This window comes from Brachypodium distachyon, chromosome 1, assembly GCF_000005505.3.
Source record: "Brachypodium distachyon strain Bd21 chromosome 1, Brachypodium_distachyon_v3.0, whole genome shotgun sequence".
Classification (NCBI taxonomy): domain Eukaryota; kingdom Viridiplantae; phylum Streptophyta; class Magnoliopsida; order Poales; family Poaceae; genus Brachypodium; species Brachypodium distachyon.
Genome location: NC_016131.3, coordinates 21,381,767 through 21,404,367, shown reverse-complemented (window position 1 = coordinate 21,404,367; position 22,601 = coordinate 21,381,767). Strand labels below are relative to the sequence as shown.

General features: G+C 42.4%; 3 protein-coding genes across 6 annotated transcripts; 2 read left to right on the top strand and 1 right to left on the bottom strand.

The window, feature by feature from the left end:
• Nucleotides 1-2,823: 2,823 nt before the first annotated feature.
• On the top strand, nucleotides 2,824-6,421 carry LOC100837213 (pentatricopeptide repeat-containing protein At1g05670, mitochondrial). Its single transcript, XM_010239473.3, has 2 exons — nucleotides 2,824-5,281; nucleotides 5,698-6,421. Exon 1 carries the CDS (start codon nucleotides 2,919-2,921, stop codon nucleotides 5,151-5,153), a length of 2,235 nt encoding a protein of 744 aa, XP_010237775.1. The 5' UTR covers nucleotides 2,824-2,918; the 3' UTR covers nucleotides 5,154-5,281; nucleotides 5,698-6,421.
• A 2,179-nt stretch (nucleotides 6,422-8,600) lies between these two features.
• LOC100836909 (tRNA wybutosine-synthesizing protein 2/3/4) lies at nucleotides 8,601-16,891 on the top strand. 3 transcript variants are annotated; one of them, XM_010239467.3, is made up of 11 exons: nucleotides 8,602-9,114; nucleotides 9,212-9,402; nucleotides 11,590-11,834; nucleotides 12,647-13,072; nucleotides 13,205-14,359; nucleotides 14,745-14,874; nucleotides 15,089-15,324; nucleotides 15,413-15,548; nucleotides 15,644-15,720; nucleotides 16,339-16,445; nucleotides 16,537-16,891. In XM_010239467.3, exons 1-11 carry the CDS (start codon nucleotides 8,676-8,678, stop codon nucleotides 16,635-16,637), a joined length of 3,243 nt encoding a protein of 1,080 aa, XP_010237769.1. In that variant the 5' UTR covers nucleotides 8,602-8,675; the 3' UTR covers nucleotides 16,638-16,891. The 3 variants fall into 3 exon arrangements, with proteins under 3 accessions (XP_024312380.1, XP_010237769.1, XP_010237764.1); XM_010239462.3 differs by having other exon boundaries at nucleotides 11,590-11,858; XM_024456612.1 differs by lacking the exon at nucleotides 16,537-16,891 and having other exon boundaries at nucleotides 8,601-9,114; nucleotides 11,590-11,858; nucleotides 15,413-15,505.
• Nucleotides 16,892-17,752: 861 nt separating this feature from the next.
• Nucleotides 17,753-22,265, bottom strand: LOC100824051 (calcium-dependent protein kinase 19). 2 transcript variants are annotated; one of them, XM_024456613.1, is made up of 8 exons: nucleotides 20,363-21,077; nucleotides 19,330-19,473; nucleotides 19,079-19,231; nucleotides 18,885-18,997; nucleotides 18,644-18,811; nucleotides 18,428-18,555; nucleotides 18,101-18,200; nucleotides 17,753-18,023 (listed from the first exon to the last, which is right to left on the bottom strand). In XM_024456613.1, the coding sequence occupies exons 1-8, from the start codon at nucleotides 21,075-21,077 to the stop codon at nucleotides 17,946-17,948; spliced, it is 1,599 nt and encodes a 532-aa protein (XP_024312381.1). In that variant the 3' UTR covers nucleotides 17,753-17,945. The 2 variants fall into 2 exon arrangements, with proteins under 2 accessions (XP_024312381.1, XP_024312382.1); XM_024456614.1 differs by lacking the exons at nucleotides 17,753-18,023; nucleotides 18,101-18,200 and adding an exon at nucleotides 22,005-22,265 and having other exon boundaries at nucleotides 18,424-18,555; nucleotides 20,363-21,153.
• Nucleotides 22,266-22,601: the final 336 nt, after the last annotated feature.

The following is a 22,601-nucleotide window of genomic DNA, read 5'->3' as shown; positions in this document are numbered from 1 at the left end:
CATCTTAAAATTTCCAAATAGGCGGCCAAAATCACCAATCGAGCAATCATTTACCTTGCAATCGTGCCTCTCCCCCGACCGCCTTGCCTAGCTCTCCGCCGTGCCTCTCCCTAATCGAGCGAAGCCATGGCCTCGTCGAGCTGTCGCGCCCTGTCGATCATCCGCTCCAGCACCAGCAACGCCGTGGCCAGACTGGTGATTTTGCAAAAAAAAAACACCATGCGAAAGAGGGATTTAGAAACCGCGTACTTGGCCAAAGCCGACGTGGCGTGTGTAAGCTCTGCCGAACTGTTTCTAGACTAAAGTGACACATTAATCCCAGTTTAGTGGTTTAAATGTGCGTTTTTCGAGTTCATGGATTAAGGTGTTCATTTTTGCCGAGTTCATGAACTAGTGGTGTATTTTATTCTTTGTCCATCCTCTATCCGTACCGTGCATGTTGCACTTGCACATGCACACCAATACACGAAATCCATTAATGCAGTAGCTATATGACCTTCATCTATGGCAGGTTCAGGGGAAAAAACATTAACAGCCTATAAACTAAAGAGTAAAGTTCATTTTAAACCATAAACTTATAGACAAAGTCAAGAATGAATATTATTTCTTTGTTTCTGAAATCAGCACTTTGTTCTAGTTAGCCATGTTAGAGTAAAGTTCATTTTAAACCCTGAGCTTATAAACAAAGTCAAGACAGCACCTTGTCTTACTTAGTCATGTCTGAGCTCGATCTTCAGGATTCAAATCTCGTTTGGGAGGACATGATCGTTGATGTGCCGTGTCAAGCTTCGTGCGCTAGCCAACGCAAATAAAGGACTGATCTAATGAAAAAGGTTAGGCAATCCACTTATACCCCTCACGTGTGACGGGAAAGACAAGTCAACATATGTAAACTCAGATGTACGCTCAAGAGGCTAATACGTGAACGGAGGGGGTAATAAGAATTTTTAAGATAAATTTGCTGACTTGAACTTGAGACCTTCAGGCTTCAGCTCTGATATCATGTCAAGCTTCATGTGCTAGTTAACGCAACTCAAAGACCAATCTGATGGAAAGGGCTAGGCAATCCGTTTGTACACTTCAACATGGCGCAAAACCAAATAATGAAGAATGCTTAGGCTGTTTGATCGATCCAGTCTTTTGTTCTAATGTTCGTATACCAATAGTTGTGGGAGTAATACATGGATCCGAGTATCAACTAGAATAATACATGGATCCAACTATCCGACTAGAATGTTAATTATGTAATTGAACAAACATTTTAATAGCTAGCTAGGTTTTTATTAGCGAACGTAAAAAAATTCGCTCTTTAAAATTTCAGCTCGGATCACACAAATCTACCGCATCAGCAATCCCAAGTTTGGTCTTAACGTACTAAATTGCATGCTTAGTTTAGAGTTTTAAACATGTGGATTTTGATACAAGCCCTCGTGAAATAAATCAGAAGAAATCACTCTCTTCGAATGACTAATATCTTGATTGAATTGATCAATGACGCAAGCACTTTTCTTCTTCATCTTTCTGTTGGGCACATCTCGCCTCCTAATTCAGCGCTTCTCCTCTTGCAACGCCTCCATCTAGGCTTCTTTTTCGTGGACTCGGTAGTAAATCTCGAGGTTTTTGTGCCACGTCAACGATCCCGTCCCCTCAAATGGGGTTTGGACCCTGAAGGCCGAGGTCTACGGGATTAATAACTAGGACAGTGTGCCGATTTCAGGGATTAAGACGTTGAGATTTATTTCAAATTTGTGTATAAGCTCCTGGATTGAAAATAGGCTTTACTCAAAACTAAAGAACAACACACAGAAAATTATATGTTAGCCGTATTTTGCCACTTTTTGCTCGTGAGCCGAGAAGAACTAAAGATAATATAGAAAAGAATTAAACAAGCAATGAAAAGCTGAAAATAGGATAGAAGAGAGGTTCACCAAGCAGAGGTCGGCCCTTGGCAGCAATCGTGTGGTTCATTACTTGATACAAGCGGGATCATGCTTATCTCAGATTAGTTGACTTGCTAGTTCAAAATAATTGTTAAAATTTAAATTTTGAGATTTATAGGCTGGTCTATTTTATGGACGTATACATTAACAATAGTTTACTAGTTGTTGGTGAATTTCGTCATGTTTCTCTGGTGTCTCTAATCTAGTCGAATGGTGAAAATGGAATTCTTTGTCCAGCATAATATGTATCCACTTTTCTTAAAAAATACAAGTCTTTTCTATTCCCTTGTTTCCTATCTAGTCGCTTATTGCATCGATTCTACCACCCTATTCACGACTCCTCTCATCGCTGTTGGCATCTTCTCCAATTCAACCAAATATTTCATCTCATTGTTTATGTCTGCTCTCAGAAGCAACACATGGCACCGGTGGGGAATCAGAGGATTTTATAGCTATGAAACTACCATCAGATCATGAGGTAGAGGGGTAATAATGCATGGTTAGATCATTAATTGGTTATATCCATCATTAGGGGTGTACTATCTTTTCATCGAAGATGTAACAGTACAGCTAAAAAATTGTAACAGTAAAACACATTTGAGAACGAAACGCTAAAAGAAAGAAATACTCCTGCTGACTGGATTTCTAACTTTAGATAGATGGCCTTGATAATTTTTCATTATCAGTTTGTACATTTACGATCCTATTCTAATATATTTGCAGTAGATAATTGATCTACCGTTTCCTAAAAAAAAAAGAACGGAGCGATAAATGAATTGACATCCAAGTCCAACGGGAGCCACAGGATTCCGATCCAACGACTGATCAGCTTTTCTGGCGTGTCGCTCATAGCAGCTTCGTCTAGCTCGCAGTGGCATACCCGCACAGGCGCAGAGCTCTTGCCTCCTCTGCCTTCCTCCTACCTGCCCGCCGCCGCCTACTGGGCGGCGCCGCTACCCCCGTATCCGCCCGCGCCGGATGCTCCTCCGCCGTGCCGCCGCCGTAGCAGCGCAGCGCTCACCTCGGGTCTCCCACTCGCGAGCTCTCAGCCGGCACGTAGGCCCCTCCCGCCCTTATAGCGCCACCACCCCCACCTCCCCTCCACACCGGCGCAGCCGCCGCCGCACACCGCAGGTTTCATACGGCGCCCTCGCTACCACCGCTGCGCCCCGACCGTTCCCGGACTACTTCCCGCCCCGACCCGACTCGCCGTCCGACGATGCCCTCGCGCGCCGCCTCGCCGCGGCGCTTCTCGCCTCACCCAATCCACGCTCCCTCCCTCCTCTCCCCTTCACCGCCCTCCTCCGTCCGCTCCACCTCCTCCTCGCTCTCCCGCTGCTCGCCTCCCACCCCAACCTCACCAGCCTCCTCGTCCCGCTCCTCCTGCTCTTCCCCTCCAGACCGCACCCCCATCCCCACCTCATCCAATGCTTCGCCATTGCTGCCCATCTCGCCGTCCGTGACCGCAGCACCGCGCGGGCTATCCTCGTACGCGCCCTTCGCTTCCCTTCCCCTCACCGGCATTTCGTCGAGCAATTCATCTTCACGTACAAGGCCTTCTCCTCTGACCCCGTCTCCTTCGACCTCCTTATCCTGTGTCTCCCCTCTGCCCCCCTACTCCGGCGGATCCGCCAGTACGGTCTATCCCCATCTCCGGAATCATGTAACGCTGTGCTCTCCCGCCTTCCCCTTGAGGAAGCGATCGAGTTCTTCCAAGAACTCCCTGACAAGAACACCTCCTCCCACAATATACTCCTCAACGTGTTGTGCAGTGCAGGCCGGCTCAAGGATGCACGTCAACTGTTTGATGAAATGTCGTTGCCACCGGATGTTGTCACGTATGGCACTATGATCCATGGCTACTGCGTTCATGGTGATATGGAGAATGCAGTGAAGCTGTTGGATGAAATGGCAGTAAAGGGGTTGGAATCAAACACGATAGCATATACAAGTGTCATCGCACTGTTGTGCGATGAAGGACAGGTTTCAGATGCTTTGAGGGTGGTAGAGGATATGGTGATGCATGGGGTGGCATTGGACGCAGTGGTGTTCACAACTATAATGAGTGGATTTTGTAGCAAGGGTGATTTGGCAGCTGCGAGAAGGTGGTTCGAAGAGATGCAGAAGAGAGGATTGGCAGCTGACGGGGTGACGTATACTGCCTTGATCAATGGGCTTTGTCAGGCCGGGGAGTTGAAAGAGGCAGAAAGAGTACTTGGGGAGATGGTGGACAAGCGGTTGGATGTTGATGTGGTCACATATACAGTGCTCATTGACGGATACTGTAAGAGAGGGAACATGGTGGAGGCCTTTCGGGTTCACAATGAAATGGTGCAGAGACGAGTGACACCGAATGTGGTGACATACACGGCTCTGTCGGATGGACTCTGCAAGCTGGGGGATGTGCAGGCCGCTAATGAGCTATTGCACGAGATGTGCAACAAGGGGTTAGAGCTGAATGTTTATACATACAACTCCCTGATCAATGGCCTTTGCAAGTTTGGCAATATGGAGCAGGCCATGAGGATCATGACAGAAATGGAAGCAGCAGGCCTTAAACCGGATGTTTACACATACACAACTCTTATAGATGCGCTCTGCAAGTCAGGAGAGTTTGACAGGGCTCACAGTCTGTTACAGGAGATGTTAGATAAAGGAATTAAGCCTAGTATTGCGACTTACAATGTTCTAATGAATGGTTTTTGCATGTCGGGTAGGGTAGAAGGAGGAAAAAGGTTGCTAGAGTGGATGCTGGAGAAGAACATCCGGCCAAATGTTGTAACTTATAATTCTCTTATGAAGCAGTACTGCATTGACAAGAACATGAAATCTACCACTGAGATTTACAAGGGTATGCATGCTCAGGAGGTGGCACCGAATGAGAACACATACAATATATTGATCAAGGGGCACTGCAAGGCAAGAAATATGAAAGAGGCACTGTATTTCCATAACGAAATGACACAGAAGGGATTTAGACTTACTGCAAGCTCGTATAGTGCTCTTATAAGATTGCTGAACAAAAAAAAGAAGTTTGTTGAGGCAAGAGGGTTATTTGATGAGATGAGAAAGGAGGGTTTGACAGCTGAACCAGATGTATATAATTTTTATATAGATCTCGATTTTAACGAGGATAATTTGGAGTCAACCATTGCACTTTGTGATGAACTGGTTGAAACCATTCTTGTGAAATCTAAATCTGATGCAAACTAAGACTTTGCAAAGGAGCATATACATTAGTCGCAATATCTTGCCAGGTGATAGGAATGACATCCTAGTTTGTCCAGAATTGACAGTATGTGAGACGAACACGGATTCAGGGCACTGAACTAACAATTGAGGTAACTAATCACTTCTTCCAAGCATGAGATTATTGACGATGATCAATAGCTCAACAATTTCCTTTATTTTCTGTTGAATGATGATGATGTCCTTTATCTACATCCATTTTCTTATCCCTTGTAAGATGTAAAGGTATATGTGGGCTGCACACCGTGGTGTTAGTGCATGTCCACGAAAACCTAAAACCCCAGTTGTTATGGTTCTTTGATATTTATCAAAAAAAAAATGGTGCTCATGTCAATAACTCACCCTATATTCACGCTTCTTTGTGTTATGTAGTTATTTACTGCTAAAATATGGGTTACATTGCTTGTCCTTAATTTATGCTTTCAGTATAGGAAGGTACATTACAAAAATGTGTCGTTTAGTCACACATGTATGAAGTTTACTTACATGTAAGCTGTCTGCCTTGCAGGAGAGACAGTTTTTCCCTTCATAAATTGTCCTTTTTCCTAGCAGCAGGACAATGATCTATGGTCAGGCCACCAACGAGTGAATAAATCATCTTTAGGGGAGTGTGCAGGGCTTAATCCAATTGGTAAGCAACTGCTGCTGATGCTGCATAGAAAGATGGACCAAATCACCGGGAAGAGATGGAGAAGCTAAGACAATAAGCATCTGTTGGGTGCACCCATGAAGTTGGAAAGGAAGGATGACTTCATGGATAACCCTCCTGGAGGTTAACATCAAGATTTGTGGTCTTTGTCCTTCCCATTACTTCGAAAACTAGATGTGATGCTTTGTTTTAACACTGCAATACTGCATCCCTTAATCAACATTGAAGATGACAGGACCCCAGCTCTGCGTAATTGGCCACTGGATCCAGTCTCCATCTTTGCCACATTGGTGAAATAATAGAACTTGGGAGATTACTCAAGGTTCTTTGAGATGCATAAAGTGCTGAGCAAGTTGGGTTAGCTGCTAGCATCAGGATAGTATTGATATATGCAGGAGACAATTATACTGTAAGAAATTTTTTGATTGGGTAACATTGTACAGAAGTTCTCTGTCATGTACCATAGAGAAAGTAACAAGGGGAAAAGAAAATACGAAGCTACTCAGTGGATGCAACATGTATGTGCCTGCCTGCCTATGTTTGTAGTCATTAAGTGGCTTCTGCTAAAGGCTACTTTGAACCATCACTTCTGCCCTTTTGCACAGAGGAAGCATCATTTCTATTTTTTTAGCAGAAGCCACTTAATGACTGCAAACATAGAATAAAACACTACTAGTGACTACAAAAATGTACATTACAATATATTCTAATACTACCTCCGTCCCATATTAAGTGACTCAAATTTGTCTAAATATGGACGTATCTATATACTAAAATACTTATAGATACATGTAATATTACGGCACTTAATATGGGATGAAGGGAGTATATTTGTTGTTTCAATCTATTATAATGTACATTTTTTAGCAGTGATCTTCATTGTGTGTGTCATATGACGTTGATCCGTGGTTCCTCTCAACTTGAGAAAAGTGTTTTTTCTCCGGCGACTGGGTTCTTCCCTCTTTCTCTGTCTCTGGGCAACAAGGTCCATATTATGCAGTCCATAAAAAAAGGTCTGCATTATTCAGAGGCCGATTGATTTATTTTTTCTGGGGCAAGAAGACAATTGAATTATTCAGCCCAATTTCTAATCCAAGTAAGACCTGCGATTCAATACACACCTCTCTCCTCTAACAAAAACACAAGGACGGTCCAGATCATTTCGTACCTCTTCCAAAAAAAGGCCATGATGGACATTAAATAATATTTTTTTCTCTTCTTTCCACCTGGCTCCGAACAACACTCGGTGTTTTTGATTTTGCCGGAGATTGCACCATTGGATCGCAAAAAAATTCACGACCTTGTAGTAGACACATTTCCGCACGATCACACCGAAGGGATCGACGAAATGTTTCTTGAGCCAGCGGGAAACATGCGAACAAGTCCGATGTTCGTGCTGTCCCACACGGCTGCGAGAAATCTAAACAACATTTGGTGTTTTGAAGTTTTCCGAAGATTCCACCGTTGGATTGCGACTAAATTTCACATGATAGTGGTAGACGAAATTCCGCACAATATCACTGGAGGGATCGACGAAACCTTTCTTGAGGCAGCGGAAAACATGTGAACAAGTAGGACGTTTGTGTTGTCTCGCAGAGTCGCGAGAAATCCAAACAACACTCTGTGTTTTGAAGTTTTCTGGAGATTCCACCATTAGATCGCGATGAAATTTCACATTGTGGTAGTAGACGAAACTCTGCACAATCCCACCGATGGGATCATCGAAATAATGCTTGAATCAAGGGGAAACATGCGAACAAATCATACATTTGTGCTATGACGCACGGCCGCGAGGAATTCGAACGACACTTGGTGTTTTCGAGTTGGCCGGAGATTTCGCCGTTGGATCGAGACAAAATTTCACAGCGTCGTAGTAGACACAATTTCGCACAATATCACCAGAGGGATAGTCAAATAGTACTTAAGACATCAAATACCTTACGAGAGAGGAAGGAGACAGAAGAAAGAAAAAGATTAGTCGACCGGAGAGCAAAAAGAAGAAGGCGAAGTATCCGGTGAAAACCCTCATTCGGTGCAAACTCCATAAATACCACGTTTAGAAGTTTTAAAAAAATTCTAAAAAAATACCATATGTTGGGACTGTGATGTTCTACAAACTTGCAAAATTTCAAGTTCAAAATCAAAAGCATTTGGGAAAAATTAAAAAGAGAAATTTACAATGAACAGTGTCAAACACTGAAAAACCAGTATTCATGCAGAATTTGTCTTTTTCGCTGCTACCAAATGAAATTGAGTTTGGGCTTGAAATTGTACACCTATATAAAACATCACTTTTCTAACATATGTGATTTTTTTGAGAATTTTTGGAACTTTTTTCGATGGATTTTTCACAGTTTGCACTGTAGAGGTTGTTTTCATCGGATACTTCGCCATGATGGTTTTTTTTAAGTTTTTTCCTTCTCAAAAAAATCACATATGTTAGAAAAGTGATGTTTTAGTTGTAAAATTTCAAGTCCAAACTCAATTTCGTTTGGTAGCAGCGAAAAAGACAAATTCTGCATGAATAGTGGTTTTTCAGTGTTTGACACTATTCATTATAAATTTCTCTTTTTAATTTTTCCCAAATAATTTTGATTTTGAACTTGAAATTTTGCAAGTTTGTAGAACATCACAGTCCATATGGTATTTTTTTGAAACTTCTAAACACGATATTTATAGAGTTTGCACGGTTTTCAACCATACTTCACCAACCATCCTACCCTTCACCTAGTAATCCTCCCGAACAAAACATCTTCCGCGGCAACCTAAAGGCCTAAACCTCGCAAAAGCCCGACCCAAACCCTAAAACCTCCACGAACAACACCATCCTAATTCGCATGGACTTCTCTCGCCGGAAAGCGGCGGCGCTGGCCGCGCTCTCCTCGCCGGCGCCGGACAAGTCCCCTAAAGGCGGGGTAGACGCCCCCATCGCCCCACTTCTCGACGCCATCAACTCCCATGCGGATCTCTTCACCACCTCCTCCTGCTCCGGCCGCATCTCAGTCCTCGCACAGCCCTCGCCGCAGCCTCACCCTGGTGAACCCAAGCCCAAGAAGAAGGCCCGTGGCGGCGGGTGGGTGTACATCTCGCATGACCCCGCCGACCCGGATGCCGTTGTGGAGTTGCTCTTCGGTGGGAAGGCTGTCGGGGAGAGGGGTGGAGGGGAGGAGCTGGTGCTCAGGTTCGAGCCGATGATTGTGGCGGTGGAGTGCAGGGATGCTGCGGCGGCCGCGGCGCTCGTCGCCGTGGCAGTCGGCGCGGGATTCCGGGAATCAGGTGAGCCTGTTTGGACATTACGTATAGTTCAAGATTCAAGAGGTGTGCTCGACTTATTCTGTTCTATTCTCTTGCACTTTTTTTTTGCCATTTTTAGGTATCACAAGCTTGCAAAGACGTGCTATGGTAGCAATAAGATCCTCAATTCGCATGGAGGTCCCTATTGGCTTGATTGATGGACTTGTAGTTTCTCCCGAGTACATCCGGTACCTTGTTAGAATTGCCAACTGTAAAATGGAGTCAAACAAGAAGCGAATGGATGGATTTCTAGATGTTCTGCAGTCAAAGGTATGGTTGATTTTGCATTCTAGCAGATATTCTCACTTTCCTGTGCCTTCTCTGGCATTGTAGCTCCTTCTTTTGTTTGATCGTGCATAATATGCACATCATATTACACGGAGTCTGAACATGTATTTCCTGCATATCAATTAATGCGGAAGAAGCTTAAATGGTTTTCAGTTTTCTTTTTCCAGATAGTTTATGTTATTTTTATGTTCAAGGAAGCTGAATTAATTAGCTGTGATGTACTCAACTTGAGAACAAGAACACAAAGACACACTAGAAAGAGCACACTTAGTCACTTGCAGAGTTGCACAGGAGGTTTGGTGCTCAGATGGCACTTTCTAGTTTCTAGCTGTAGCGGTTTCTTGCCTAGTATGTTATCTCGTGCATCAAAACAAAATGAGTACACGCATATTTAAACATATCACTACGGGCAACAACCGTTTCTCGAACACTATGGGAAACAGGCTCAATCATGATTCTAAAATTATGCCACCTCCTAAAAATAGCTCCACTAAGCCAACACTGATGCAATCTACTCTTCAAAACTTGCCCTAGTAACACGCTTATATGCATGCATGCAGCTATAAAGTCCCTGCTAACCATGTCGCACGAATGATTTAACCAACTACTAAAGCTCTGCTTGGTTGGGCCTTTACAACAGCTTCTTATGAGAAAAAGCTGAAGCCGAAACAAACAAGGTAAAAGTGCTTGCCGCCACACCACAGTTCGAAGCAGCTTCTCTATTGACCAAAGCACCTCTAGGGGGTGCTTCCACAGCTGATAAAGTGCGCATCCTACCTCTGATACGTCATGGAAATTACGGAAGAAATGCCATTAGCTCTGTACCCTTGTCCTACCTCTTGTTACCTCCTATAATGGCCACCTGATTCCCAATCCCTCTTGAGCAAGAGTTGTGGGCGCTACCACCACGCCAGGTTGTGCTACCGCCTTCCTCACCAACCCTGACCAGGCATCCTCGTTGTCGCCAATGCCATCACTTGGCCATCCCATCCCTGAATCGAAGCCGGCGACCAGGGCATCCCCAATCTCCGTGCTTCAAGAGCTGCTAGCCGCCGTCCCTGACTCCGGAACAGTTCATTCAAATTAAAGTGGTCCCGACCTTGGGGCCACTTCAGACATTCCGTCGGTTCATAGTCACTCCACTGCAATGTTGCCAACCGACCAACCTTAATCGCAGCCGCTTGCTCAGCACATCAGCTTTCCCACCATCCCATAGCCACAGCCCAAACAAATAGAGCCTAGGCCAGGTTGATGCACTCAATTAGCTTGCATTGTTTACACGTGAGCATTTCTTACTTGCATGGTGCCACAACCTCACCTTATCACCTTATGATAATCCAGCTTATCCAACCGGCTTTTGGCTATTTTCGTGTTTGTCTAACCTACTTTTTCCTGCTTTCGTGTGTATTTTTCATCAGCAGATTATAAAATACTCCCTCCGTTCCATAATTCTTGTCGAAATATTACATGTATCTAGACGCTTTTTAGGAATAGATACATCCATTTTTGGGCAAATTTGAGACAAGAATTATGAAACAGAGGTAGTAATTAATAAGTTCAGCACAGCACAGTTCAGCAATGCCAAACTAAGCCTTAAGCCAGGACTGGAAACAAAGAAGCTGGTACTTGACAGAATCTGGGCACGGAGTGAAAATATCATAATCAGGGAGAATGCTCCATTTCTACGCCATTCTAAACTCCAGCAAGTTGTGATTCAGCCCTTCGAATGGCTGCATTGCTCCTCAGCTTTTGAGCTTGATTTTTTCCACATCTGAGTTCTGACGCCATCTTCCCTTCCTGCGTAGCAATCGACACGGCCCTCTAATGTCATCTTTTTCCTTGTCAGCTACAAAAGACCCCAAAACTAGCAGAACGAAAGGCACACAAAGATCTTGACTGTATAGTCGTTCCTCAAAGAAGTTAATTTCCCCAGCCAGCCTAAAGCTGTTTTAAAGCAGCACCATACTAATTGAGCTAATGGCAGTTGAAGTGTTTGCAATTAGAATGAATGTTCAGCACAGCTAATTGTGCTTTTTGGTTGTTCTGCTGTCTGTATTTTATCCAAAGATACATTTTCACTTTTGGAGGAGTAATTGTTAGAATTTCCCATGCTATTACATAGCTGGGGTTGTTCTTTTTGACATCTTATTATTCCTATCAAACTGACAGGGTCTGCCAGGAATATCTGGGTTGCTAGATGGTTGTAACAAAACAGATAGTTGTTGCTTGGGCTCCAAAGTTAAGTTGTCACACAATAGGACTGTGCAGACACATAATGAAGTGTTAGTTGCAGAAAAGAGAAGCAACGACTACAGTTGTGAAGCTGGCGAGAAAGGTGATGGCGAAATTTGTGAGAAGTCAATAGAAGGATCATATTTTGAAAATCGAGACCCTCCACGCGACAACGGTGCCAAGTATGGTTTTGGTAATGCTGAACGGCATGTTCTTATGTCTCCTTTTCTCCATCTTGTTGGTATTTTTATACTATTTCCATAGTGGCTGTATATTGTTTGACATGTTTGATCATGCAATGGAGACCTGACACCATTCTGTTATTTAAAAGATTATTACCAGAAGTAGATGCTGGTTGTGTATGCTGGGCCTGTCGGTTCATAGACGTACGCTAAAACATATTATTTTGGTAACTATTGGCTTAGAAAAAATCATTGCTAGGTACCAAGGTTTTGCCATTGTTTTTTGCTCATTAGCGAGTCAGTTATTTTACTTGTCAGAGATTGTTACTAAACCATGATTGTTTTCCTGCACCGCATTACAAGTACTCTATTCCAGAAGTACTAAATCGACCAATGTACATCAATTTATTTCTTTATACTATGTACACCCTCCTTCCATATGTAAGGCCTTATTCTAAATCTTGGTTTTACATAATTATAAGGCCACTTTTCAGTTTTTTTCTCTTATATCGTGCATCGCTTAACTGCAAGTCTATTGGATTTCAAATCTGCATCAGTGTGACAAAGGCATGCCTAGCAGTCCAAATGTGCATTAATTGCAAGTCTCTTGGGTTCCAAATCTATTGCCAAAAACGTAAATCAATAACTTCTTCAAAATGTGTCTTCTTTGCCTTGTACCAGAGAATCCTAAATTAGGCCTGACATACATGGAAGGAGGGAGTAGTTGTTATTCTGATATATGTCTTCTACACTTCTGACTCATGGTCAGGCACTATATCACTCATTTTTGTTCCTTCTGTTGTGTACTGTAGATTAATGCATGAGGGGAAATTGTCAGCGTTATCACGAAATAAATGTTGCCATCTTTCTATTACTGATTTGAAGATTAGTGGTGAACCGATTGAGAAGCTCTTCTTGTGGGGCCAATCTGCCTGTGCTGTAAATGTTGGAGGAGAGCAGCGGGTCGTAACTTTTGGTGGTTTTGGAGGACCTGGGAGGCATGCAAGAAGAAATTACTCCCTTCTGCTTGATCAGAAATCTGGCTTGTTGACGGAAATAAATGTTAAAGAGTCACCTTCACCACGGATGGGTCATACAGTTGCTGTAATAGACAATCACATTTATGCTATTGGAGGTAGGGCTGGTCCTTCAGAAATTCTTGAAGATGTCTGGGTTTTCCAAAGCACTGAGAATAGATGGTCAAGAGTAGAGTGCACTGGAAATATTTTCCGTCCAAGGTACAATTCTGGATGATCATCATCCTGTTTCTTTTCCGTTTATATGTGGCTTGCCTAATCATTACTTAAATACTAGCGATAGTTACCTAAAAATTAGGGTATTACTCATGGAAGTATTTGTTTCGTATGCAGACACCGACATGCTGCTGCTGCAGCAGCTTTGAAAATATATGTGTTTGGTGGACTCAGTAATGAAGGCATGTATTCTTGTATGAATATACTGGACACCGAAAACATGCAGTGGAATGTGATTGCTGCAGCTAGTGAATGGCCGTGTGCTCGGCATTCACATTCTCTGGTGTCTTATGGTTCAAAGTTGTACATGTTTGGGGGTCATGATGGTCAGCGGGCACTAAACGACTTCTATAGTTTTGATATAACAACGCTTAGGTGGAACAAAGAAAGCACTAGTGGAAGAACACCATCTCCTAGATTTTCACATTGCATGTTCATCTACAAACACTATCTTGGGATACTTGGTGGTTGCCCTATTAGAGAAAACAACCAAGAAGTTGCTCTGCTAAGCTTAGAGCATAGAGTTTGGTTCCATGTTTCTATTCCATCTCTAGGCCAATGCCTCTGTGTCCGTAGCTCAGCTGTTGTCACTGATGATGATCTTGTTGTCGTTGGTGGTGGTGCATCTTGCTATGCATTTGGAACAAAATTTAGTCAACCAGTAAAAATTGATCTTCATTTACTGGATTCAGTATTTGAACTTGTTTACAAGAAAAATGACATGGTTATAGAAAGTTTTGATCAAATATCTACCACAAATTTACAAGAACATGAGCAAAATGGCACCTTTGTTAGTCATGATGTGAAGTCACTGGTTGATACTGCCGCTAGTGATTTTTCTGATTCAGACCCTCTAGTTCTCCAAATGGAAAAGAAGTATGCCAAATTAGCAAAGGACATTCTGAAAAAGTTTGGTTGGTTGGACCTTGCTAGAAAAGTTCGAGTCAGCCAGGATAATGTCCATGTTCTTTTTCCTGTTAGTAGAATCTTTCACACCCTAATCATTGATCATCATTCCAAGATGCTAGATGATGACTCGTGTATCTCTGAAGGAGTATCAGAATGTCCTGAAAAGAAGGTTTTAAATGCTAGCACTTCTCTTCATAAAGCTTTGGAAATATTGTCATCATGCCATGGTTCCCTTTTGAAAGATGAACTAGCACTCGGCCGAAAAGCTTTTAAGTCACCTCAAACCATCATGAGAGAACTTGTATCTTCTCTACTGGAAAGAGAAGGAATGCCCTCTCAGTTGTTACAGCAGCTGCCAACTAGGTCTGTTCTCAATAACCTGTTAATGATACTATTATCATATACTCCCTCCATTTCACAAAGGTTGGCGTATTTTGTTTCGTTAAGACAAGGCTTTGACCAATGATAAGTCTATCAATATGTGTTTTTACATACATGAAATTTATATCAATAGATTCGTCTTTAAAAGTTCTTTCTAATAATCATGATTTTGTATTATATATGTTACATATTAATAGTGTAATTCTTGGTCAAAGCCTTGTCTTAACGAAACAAAATACCCCAACCTTTGTGAAATGGAGGGAGTATCATATTATTTTTAGAAACTAATAGTGTGAGCAGTATGGAAACCTACTTTTAAAAATAAAAAACATGTCTTTGATGTCTAAATTTTAATTTTGATATCTAGGTGGGAAACCCTGGGTGATATCACTGTGCTTCCGAAGACTTGTTTTAAGGACCCACAATGGGAATCAATTAAAGAAGAACTTTGGCAACTAGTTGCCAAGTTGCTTGGGGCACAACGTCTTGCACGCCAAGTAAGTTACTTCTGATCGCTTAATGCTAAGTGGCAGGGAAATGGTTGGAATCTGAAACTAGATGCCATATTGTAGATAATATCACACTGAATTATGTGTATGATGTAAGATGCTGCTTATATATGACATCCTTGTGGACTTGTGGTTATTTTACCTGATTGAAAGCAGTTCCTTGTATTGAAGATGCAATTGATTTAGTCTCACTTTTTTGCAGGGGAAAATCATGCCAAATGGCACACGAGATAGCACATTAGAACTTCTCGTGGGTGATAATGGCTGGGTAACCCACTTTGAAAATGGCATCTCGTATTCACTTGATGCAACAAAATGCATGTTTTCTTCTGGTAATCGCTCCGAGAAGCTTCGCATGGGGCAGCTTGATTGTAGTGATGAAGTGGTTGTGGACTTGTTTTCTGGAATTGGATACTTTGTGCTCCCATTTCTTGTGAAGTATATTTTCTGTGACAGCCCTTGGTCAAATCCTTAATGCCATGTGATTTTCTTATGCCTTCTAAAAAATTGTTATTTCTTTTAACAGGGCTAATGCCAAGTTGGTTTATGCATGTGAATGGAATCCACATGCTCTGGAGGCTCTTCACCGGAATGTCAGGGACAACCGTGTAGCAGATAGGTGTGTTATACTTGAAGGAGATAACCGTGTGATAGCACCAAAAGTATGGCAGGGAGCATATTTCACCTGTTGAGCACTTGAGCTAACTATATATACTAGGATGGCTTCTTACCGTTTTGCTCCCTTGACTTGAATTAGGGGGTTGCTGATCGTGTTTGTCTTGGGCTGATACCCTCCAGTGAATGTAGCTGGGCCACTGCTGTTAAGGCTTTAAGGTAATCCCTCCTTGCCACTGCCATAGCACCATTCCATAGCTTCAGAGCTTCTTGCGTTTTGACAGAACAAGTTTCAAATGTTGAAGCCTACTGAGGTTTGCCTAGCCTTTTCTATGCCGCTATTTGGTTTGCTGTATTCCAGAGGGACCAACTGAGATTAACATTTCAGAGCCATAAAAAGCTATTCAAAAGTGTTCTTGCCATAATCCTTGTAGAATTCTGTACACTACTTGATGCTCAGGTTACAAGAACCTTGCTGGTGACGGGGCACAAAAGTAAAATATTTTTGCTAACCCTGCTTATAGAAAACTCAGCTTAGAGGTGCTTATCTGACCCCGCAGCAAAAGAGAAGGGAAAAAAGCATATATGCTACCAGTTTCGCCGTTATTTCCGTGTGGCAAGTAAAAGAACATACGCTGAGCTTCTCTTAGCTAAAAAAGGCTGAGCTGGTGTTGTTTTGGCAGGAGACAGTACTACTTTGGGTATAGTGAGATATTGGGGAGTGTGGATGCCCTGTTAATTACATCCTGACATCTTCCACATAAGCATGTTTTGTAGGTAGACAATCACAGGTTTGTCAATTTACTGAATCTGTTTTGTTGCTACATCCTCTACTAGGGTTGAAGGAGGCATGCTGCATATACATGGGAATGTCAACGACTCAGATGAAGCGAGCTGGTTGGACAGTGTTGTTGAGTCCATCAGTAATACTGCCACAACTCATGGTAAAATCGTGTTACTTCTGACCTGTACCAAGCATTTGTTATAGTTCTCCAAATACTAAATTTTCACCCTTACATGTCATTTGTGCCTCAGGACTATCTTGGAAAGTCTCTCTGGAGCATGTGGAACGCGTCAAATGGTATGGGCCGCATATTCAACATGTTGTAGTTGATGTCAGATGCCAAGCAAACTGATAAAGAAAAAAACAGCTGAAAATGTTTTGTGCAGCTTGTAAGGACGGATCATGTATTACACTGTTCTCAAGGTAGAAAAGATATGTTGTATGACGGATCTGTTCCATCGTGTTTTAGACTGAGTTTCTTCACTCCTGTTCGTCAGAGAATAAAACCATATGTTGTAATCTTCGAAAGAAATGGTGCTTTACTCTTAGTACCGATGAGATATTTGTGACGATTCACATTCCGGCAGCCAGAGCACAGTTACCATTGACTGGATTTTCTTATATCTTTCCTTATAAGATGCACAATATTCCGTTAGTCCTTTTGTTAGTAAATACATGATGTTTTGGACATGAGGGGAATCTCCATATTTTGTTTGTTAATGTATGTACGAAAATGTTTAAAAGATAAACCTTTAATATGATGAACGTATTTTTTCCTGAAAATAATCCTAGGTTGTCAGTGCCGCTGCGGTCCAGCGCAGGTCTGCGAGCTGCACGACAAGTCCTGTTTGCGTGGTTTGGGGCTGCTGCACCTGCACTGCACAATCTGAAGCTCGTGCAAGCTCAGAGTGGATCCATCCCGCTTCCTTTTCCACACACGCCACACGGCATTCTTGGCGATGTGCCGACCCTTGTAAAGCTTCAGGTCACATCGTAGATATGCAAATCTTTCATTCCAACAGTCGGAGTGACCATCAAGTAGAACATTGTAATACATGCTCCCATAATGTGATTACAATAATACGAGTTATTTTTTAGAAGGCCAAAAAAATGCATCACAAGTGCCCAACTTGCGCCCATAACATGAGTCCCTTATTCCTAAATCATCAATTTAATTAATTAAATATATATATTTTTTCAAAACAAGTACATCATTAGATCTTAGATCCGTTATCAAAAGAACTTTCTAATGATATAATTATATAATTATTTAATTTATATTTAGTTAACTAAATTGATAATTTAGGGATGCGTGCGTGCTTCATATTATGGGACGGAGAGAGTAATTACGTTTGTTACACGCCTTAATAAAACTAACAAATTTTCATTCAGGCATACACCTAACATGGCTAAATTCAGGTGCAAAAATGCTTCTTATTAGATGTACTTTGCATAAACAAACTTACAGGAAGTAAAACACTAGGGGAACATCATACACCAGCAAAAGCCATGAGATATACACAGTCATCAATTCATCATCTCAGCAATACAAAAGCAGACTTGGAGAGTAAACTTGTTATCCGTCCAACTACGTACCACGGAAAAAAGAACCAACAGCAGTTTGCTAATGGTACATCGTTTCTACAAAGAACCAGACTGACTACTTGAGCCTTACTGGCTGCTGCTGTATTCCTCCTCTCATCATTGCGCAGAATTCGTCATAGTTAATCCTCCCATCCTGTAAATCGCCAAAAGAACACCGTCAAGAAACATGTGCTGTAGCCAGAGAAAAACTGATAATGCATGGGTGCTTACGTTATCCGTGTCAACTTCTGATATGATGTCCTTTATGGTATCCGTGTCTCCCATTTCATGCTCAATCAAAGCAGTTTCCAGTTCATCTCTTGTAATGAAGCTGAAAAAAAAAATCAACGCAATCCTCTGTCAGATCTACCATGGGGTTTCATGGGAAGGTGCATTGTGCAACTGCCATTTCGTTCAAGTTACAGTAGGAGTACAAGCAAGCATTAATAAAATGCGAGCCTGTGATAATCATGTCTTCCTCATAAGGTTTGATGAATAACATGATACTATAACTTGTGGCATCAATATATTCATGAAATGACTGTTCAGAATACTCACCCACTACTGTCTTTGTCAAAATACTGGAATGCTTTGAACAAATGCTCATCTCTTTCGAGCTTGTGTCTATGCATTGTGGCTGTGATGAACTCAACATAGTCAATTGATCCACTGCCGTCCACATCAGCCTGAAATGGATAAGAAGGCGAACATTCAAAGTCAAGAAAATTATGGTTATGTAACATACTGTGACAGTAGTTCAGGAGCAGTGCATACGGCATCCATCAACTGCTTTACTTCAGCTTCTGATAGCTTTGATCCAAGTTTGGCCAATCCTGCTTTGAGTTCTTCGTATGTGATTGTCCCACTGTTGTCTGTGTCCATGTTACTGAACATTTGTTTCAAGCCCTTGATCTCTTCCTCGTTAAGGTTTGAAGCTATAACCTGCATATACATTTGCTTATAAGCACTCAAGAAAGAAAAAAAGGCATCCAATTATGAGTATGAAGATAATAACCTTCAGAGCCATCTTTTTCAGCTTATTCATAGCTCTGAATTGTTTCATCCTAGAAAGAACAGCACTGTCGATAGGTTTATCTGATGCTTCTCCTTCTCTGAGCCATGGATGTTCTGATCAAGCATACACAAATCATTACATTTTGGCGAAATGAACTAAAAATCTGAAGGTTAATGTACTGTCATCAAGCTTACGAAGAACTTGTGCTGAATTAATTCTTTTCTTTGGATCCTGTGCCAACATCTTTCTAACAAGGTCTTTAGCGCTCTCAGAAATTGATGGCCATGGCTGACTTTCGAAATCAATGTCCCCTTGAAGAATAGCATCAAATATTCCCTTCTCAGTTTCTGCAAATCAAAACAGAAGATGAATAACATGTTGCTGCACAATTGTATACCTGAGCATAAAAGGTGGAAGTACATGGGAATTTTAGAGGCAAACTTACCAGCCCAGAATGGAGGAACACCACTGAGAAGAATGTACAGAATAACACCTGCACTCCAAACATCTATCTCTTTACCATAATTTCGTTTAAGGACTTCAGGAGCAACATAATAAGCACTTCCAACGATGTCTCTATACATTTTTCCTGATGTATTTGAAAGGCACTTAGTACACATGAAGAAAAGTCCATTTTGGATACGATAACTGTAGTTCAAACAGTATACAGTAACCGCAGAAATGTTGGAAAACTAAGGTGTTTAAATATGACCATGAAGATTAAATAGTTTGCCACATTGAGTTCTCTTTGATTGATTAAAGAATATAAAAAAACGACTTACCAAATGAAAGAAGGCTTGTGGTTATGTTCTCAGAATCACATGATAAATCGACGAGATATGAAGTCATAAAAGAGACCAAGGAAGCATGTTTTACTCAGTATAGGAGACGACATGATGAGTCACTAACCACACTACTATCTCATGACCGGTGATTAGTCTTAGGAAGTGCTTCACACTCCAAAGAGTGAAACCCTGAAGTTTAAAGCATGTTGAGGGTCTGATTTTGAACTGAGAAGTACCTGCTACTCCAATACTAACTATACCACTTCAAATTTGTACACCTTAGTTTTGGGAGAGCGTAGAAGCACTACTATAGAAGTGAGGAAATTTACTTTAACTGAACATTCTATTTGCAGAATTACACTACAAGGTCAATAACAAATCAATAGTATATCAGTCTTAATCTCAGAAACTATGGAGGACTTCCTGAGAATTCCATGAGGTACACAAGTCTACCACAATGGACGGTGGTTACAATCTCATTCCCGTCGAAACTTTGCAAACCCAAAAGGCCAAAATTAGACCACCCAGGAAATTCCAACCCTATATAGGTAGTCCAGGCATCCAGCAGCAATACAAGTTACAACCAGTCTATGCCCTATGGACTTCACAGTTATATGTCCAGTTACTATTAGAGTGTTCAACAGAAAAATTCTATCTGCAAGCATATATGCAGCTTACATATTATTTGTTTACCTTCTTCAATGAAGACTGAGAGGCCAAAATCAGTGGCCTTGAGCACTGCATTCTCATCCTTGGTCGCAAGCAAGAAGTTCTCTGGCTTCAGATCACGGTGCATCACTCCCATGAAATGGCAAACATTGACAACATTCACAACCCCTCTGCAGATTGTAGCAGCTGCTCGTTCTGAGTAGTGCCCCTTAGCAATAATCCGATCAAACAGCTCCCCACCTGCACAGAGCTCCATGACAACATGCACACTGCTCTTGTCCTCATATGCTCCGCAGAACTCGACTATGTTCGGTTGTCCAGATAGGTGCTGCATGATCTGGATCTCCCTGCGAATATCCTCCTTGTCGGCCTTACTCACGAGCTTGCGCTTGGATATGGACTTGCAAGCATACTGCCTGCCAGTGGCAATCTCAGTGCAAAGGTAAGTCACCCCAAACTGTCCACGGCCAAGTTCCTTACCAAGGGAGTAGACGGATCTCACATCCTCGTACTGCTTCCCAAGAATCGTGTCTGGTGTGGGCTTTGAGGGGGCAACCACAGGTGGGACTACCGGAGGGTTCATCGCTGGCGGTGTGTACCTTACCTCGGCTTGTGGTGGTGGATGAGCATGGTTGTAACTAGGAGGTGTTTGCGCTTGTTTTGGCTGGTGGGAATAGCCATAACCATTGACTCCTCGACCAGAATCAGGGGACGTAGCTCTGCTGCAACACTGCCCCATTTGTACTCAAATTCTTCCTTCCAGTTCTATTTTGCAATCCAGTAGCCGACCAGATGAAACCAACCAAAACCTGAACCTGCAAGCAAAACCCAAGAAGACAACCTCTGTCAAAAATCAAGCAAAACAATCAAGAAACATTTATACTGGATTAAATACGAATCCACCCATGAATCTAAAAACTCACAATTTATTCAAGTAAGTAAATCAAACTGAAAAGCCAAAACTGGATCTAGAAGCAACCCAACGACTCAAACATAGCTGAAAGGAAAAAAGAAGCAGCAGCAGCAGCAGCAATTGCCTTTGACACAAAGTTGACCTCTCTGTACTCCCAACCAAGTCCAAGAAAAGCAATAACTGGAAGACAAGGTAGATGGCCGGTCCCTTTGGTGACTCCGGAAGCAATAATCCGAGGAGATAAGGATACAAGCAAATTCGGTAAAAGAAGACAAAAGAAAGGGCCATCCGAAAGCAACGTGGCCAACGCGGCGCACCCAGGGAAAAAGAAGAGAAAACTACAGGACACAAGATCGTTCCCACCGATTTAGACAAGGAATCCATAGATCAGAACAGTAGTAAACACTAAACTCCACCTGAAATAATTCTGTAAAAACATCAGTACCAGAAATTACTGATTCCAAGAACATAAGCACGATTCACGAACGAACATACACGCAAACAGATTGATAAAATCAGGAATGCAGAAGTAGAGCGCTTGAGAGGAATAACTCCCACAGCTTACAACAAGTAGTTGCACCACTGTCAGATCCAAAGATAAAGCACGATTATTACCATCAGATCAAAGTCTTAATCTCCAAGCAAAAAGAGAATCCCCAAACTCGGGATAGTTCCTAATCTTTCATAAGCGCAGGATCAACCAATCCACAAAAGGATGGAAGCATGAGCAAGAACCAGGGCGGAGACACGTACCGAGGGAGATCCTGAGCTCTGAACCCCAGCCCCGAGCTTGCCGCCGTCCCAGCGCACAGGAGCTGCACGAGAACCCACGGCGTCTAAAGAACAAATCTTGGAGCAGCAGGGGGACAGAGCAAGAACAGCTCGGCGCGGCGACCGCGGGAGTGGATTGGAGGTGGTGGCCACCGCGATTAGCGTGCCCCCAATCGTGAGAGCGACTAATACACACAGGCACGAATTGATTTCTCAATTAGAAAAAAAAAACAAAAAAAAGTTAGTACGGAGGAAAGGAAAAGGGGAAGAAACGGAGAGTTGGTACACTTTAAAATTGGGTTGTTTGATTTGGACTTAAAAAATGCTTACGAGCTGTTTTACATATAGGCACCTGAAACTTTTTCATTTCCGAGACTACGTAGACCCGCCACTGGTGGACACTGCTGCTGCTCATGGGACGAGGGCGATGGAGGTGGCGGAGGAATCAGGGAAGGTTTCGCCGCCTAATGCAGCCGCCGCAAGGATTATGAATTTATGACGAATGGGAGAAACGAGAAAGTATCACATGAAAACCAACTTACAGTGAAAACATGTAAACCGGAATCTCAACCTTTGGAT

What these genes read in the sequence shown, in the direction of transcription:
- LOC100837213 (XM_010239473.3), top strand. Translation starts at nt 2,919, where the DNA reads ATGCTCCTCCGCCGTGCCGCCGCCGTAGCAGCGCAGCGCTCACCTCGG.
- LOC100836909 (XM_010239462.3), top strand. Translation starts at nt 8,676, where the DNA reads ATGGACTTCTCTCGCCGGAAAGCGGCGGCGCTGGCCGCGCTCTCCTCG. An exon ending in TTACAGCAGCTGCCAACTAG is followed by an intron (nt 14,360 to 14,744) that starts GTCTGTTCTCAA and finishes TTTGATATCTAG; the next exon opens with GTGGGAAACCCTGGGTGATA. An exon ending in ACTGCTGTTAAGGCTTTAAG is followed by an intron (nt 15,721 to 16,338) that starts GTAATCCCTCCT and finishes ATCCTCTACTAG; the next exon opens with GGTTGAAGGAGGCATGCTGC.
- LOC100824051 (XM_024456613.1), bottom strand. Translation starts at nt 21,077, where the DNA reads ATGGGGCAGTGTTGCAGCAGAGCTACGTCCCCTGATTCTGGTCGAGGA. An exon ending in TAATTCAGCACAAGTTCTTC is followed by an intron (nt 18,998 to 19,078) that starts GTAAGCTTGATG and finishes ATGCTTGATCAG; the next exon opens with AACATCCATGGCTCAGAGAA. An exon ending in TTTGACAAAGACAGTAGTGG is followed by an intron (nt 18,201 to 18,427) that starts GTGAGTATTCTG and finishes TTTTTTTTTCAG; the next exon opens with CTTCATTACAAGAGATGAAC.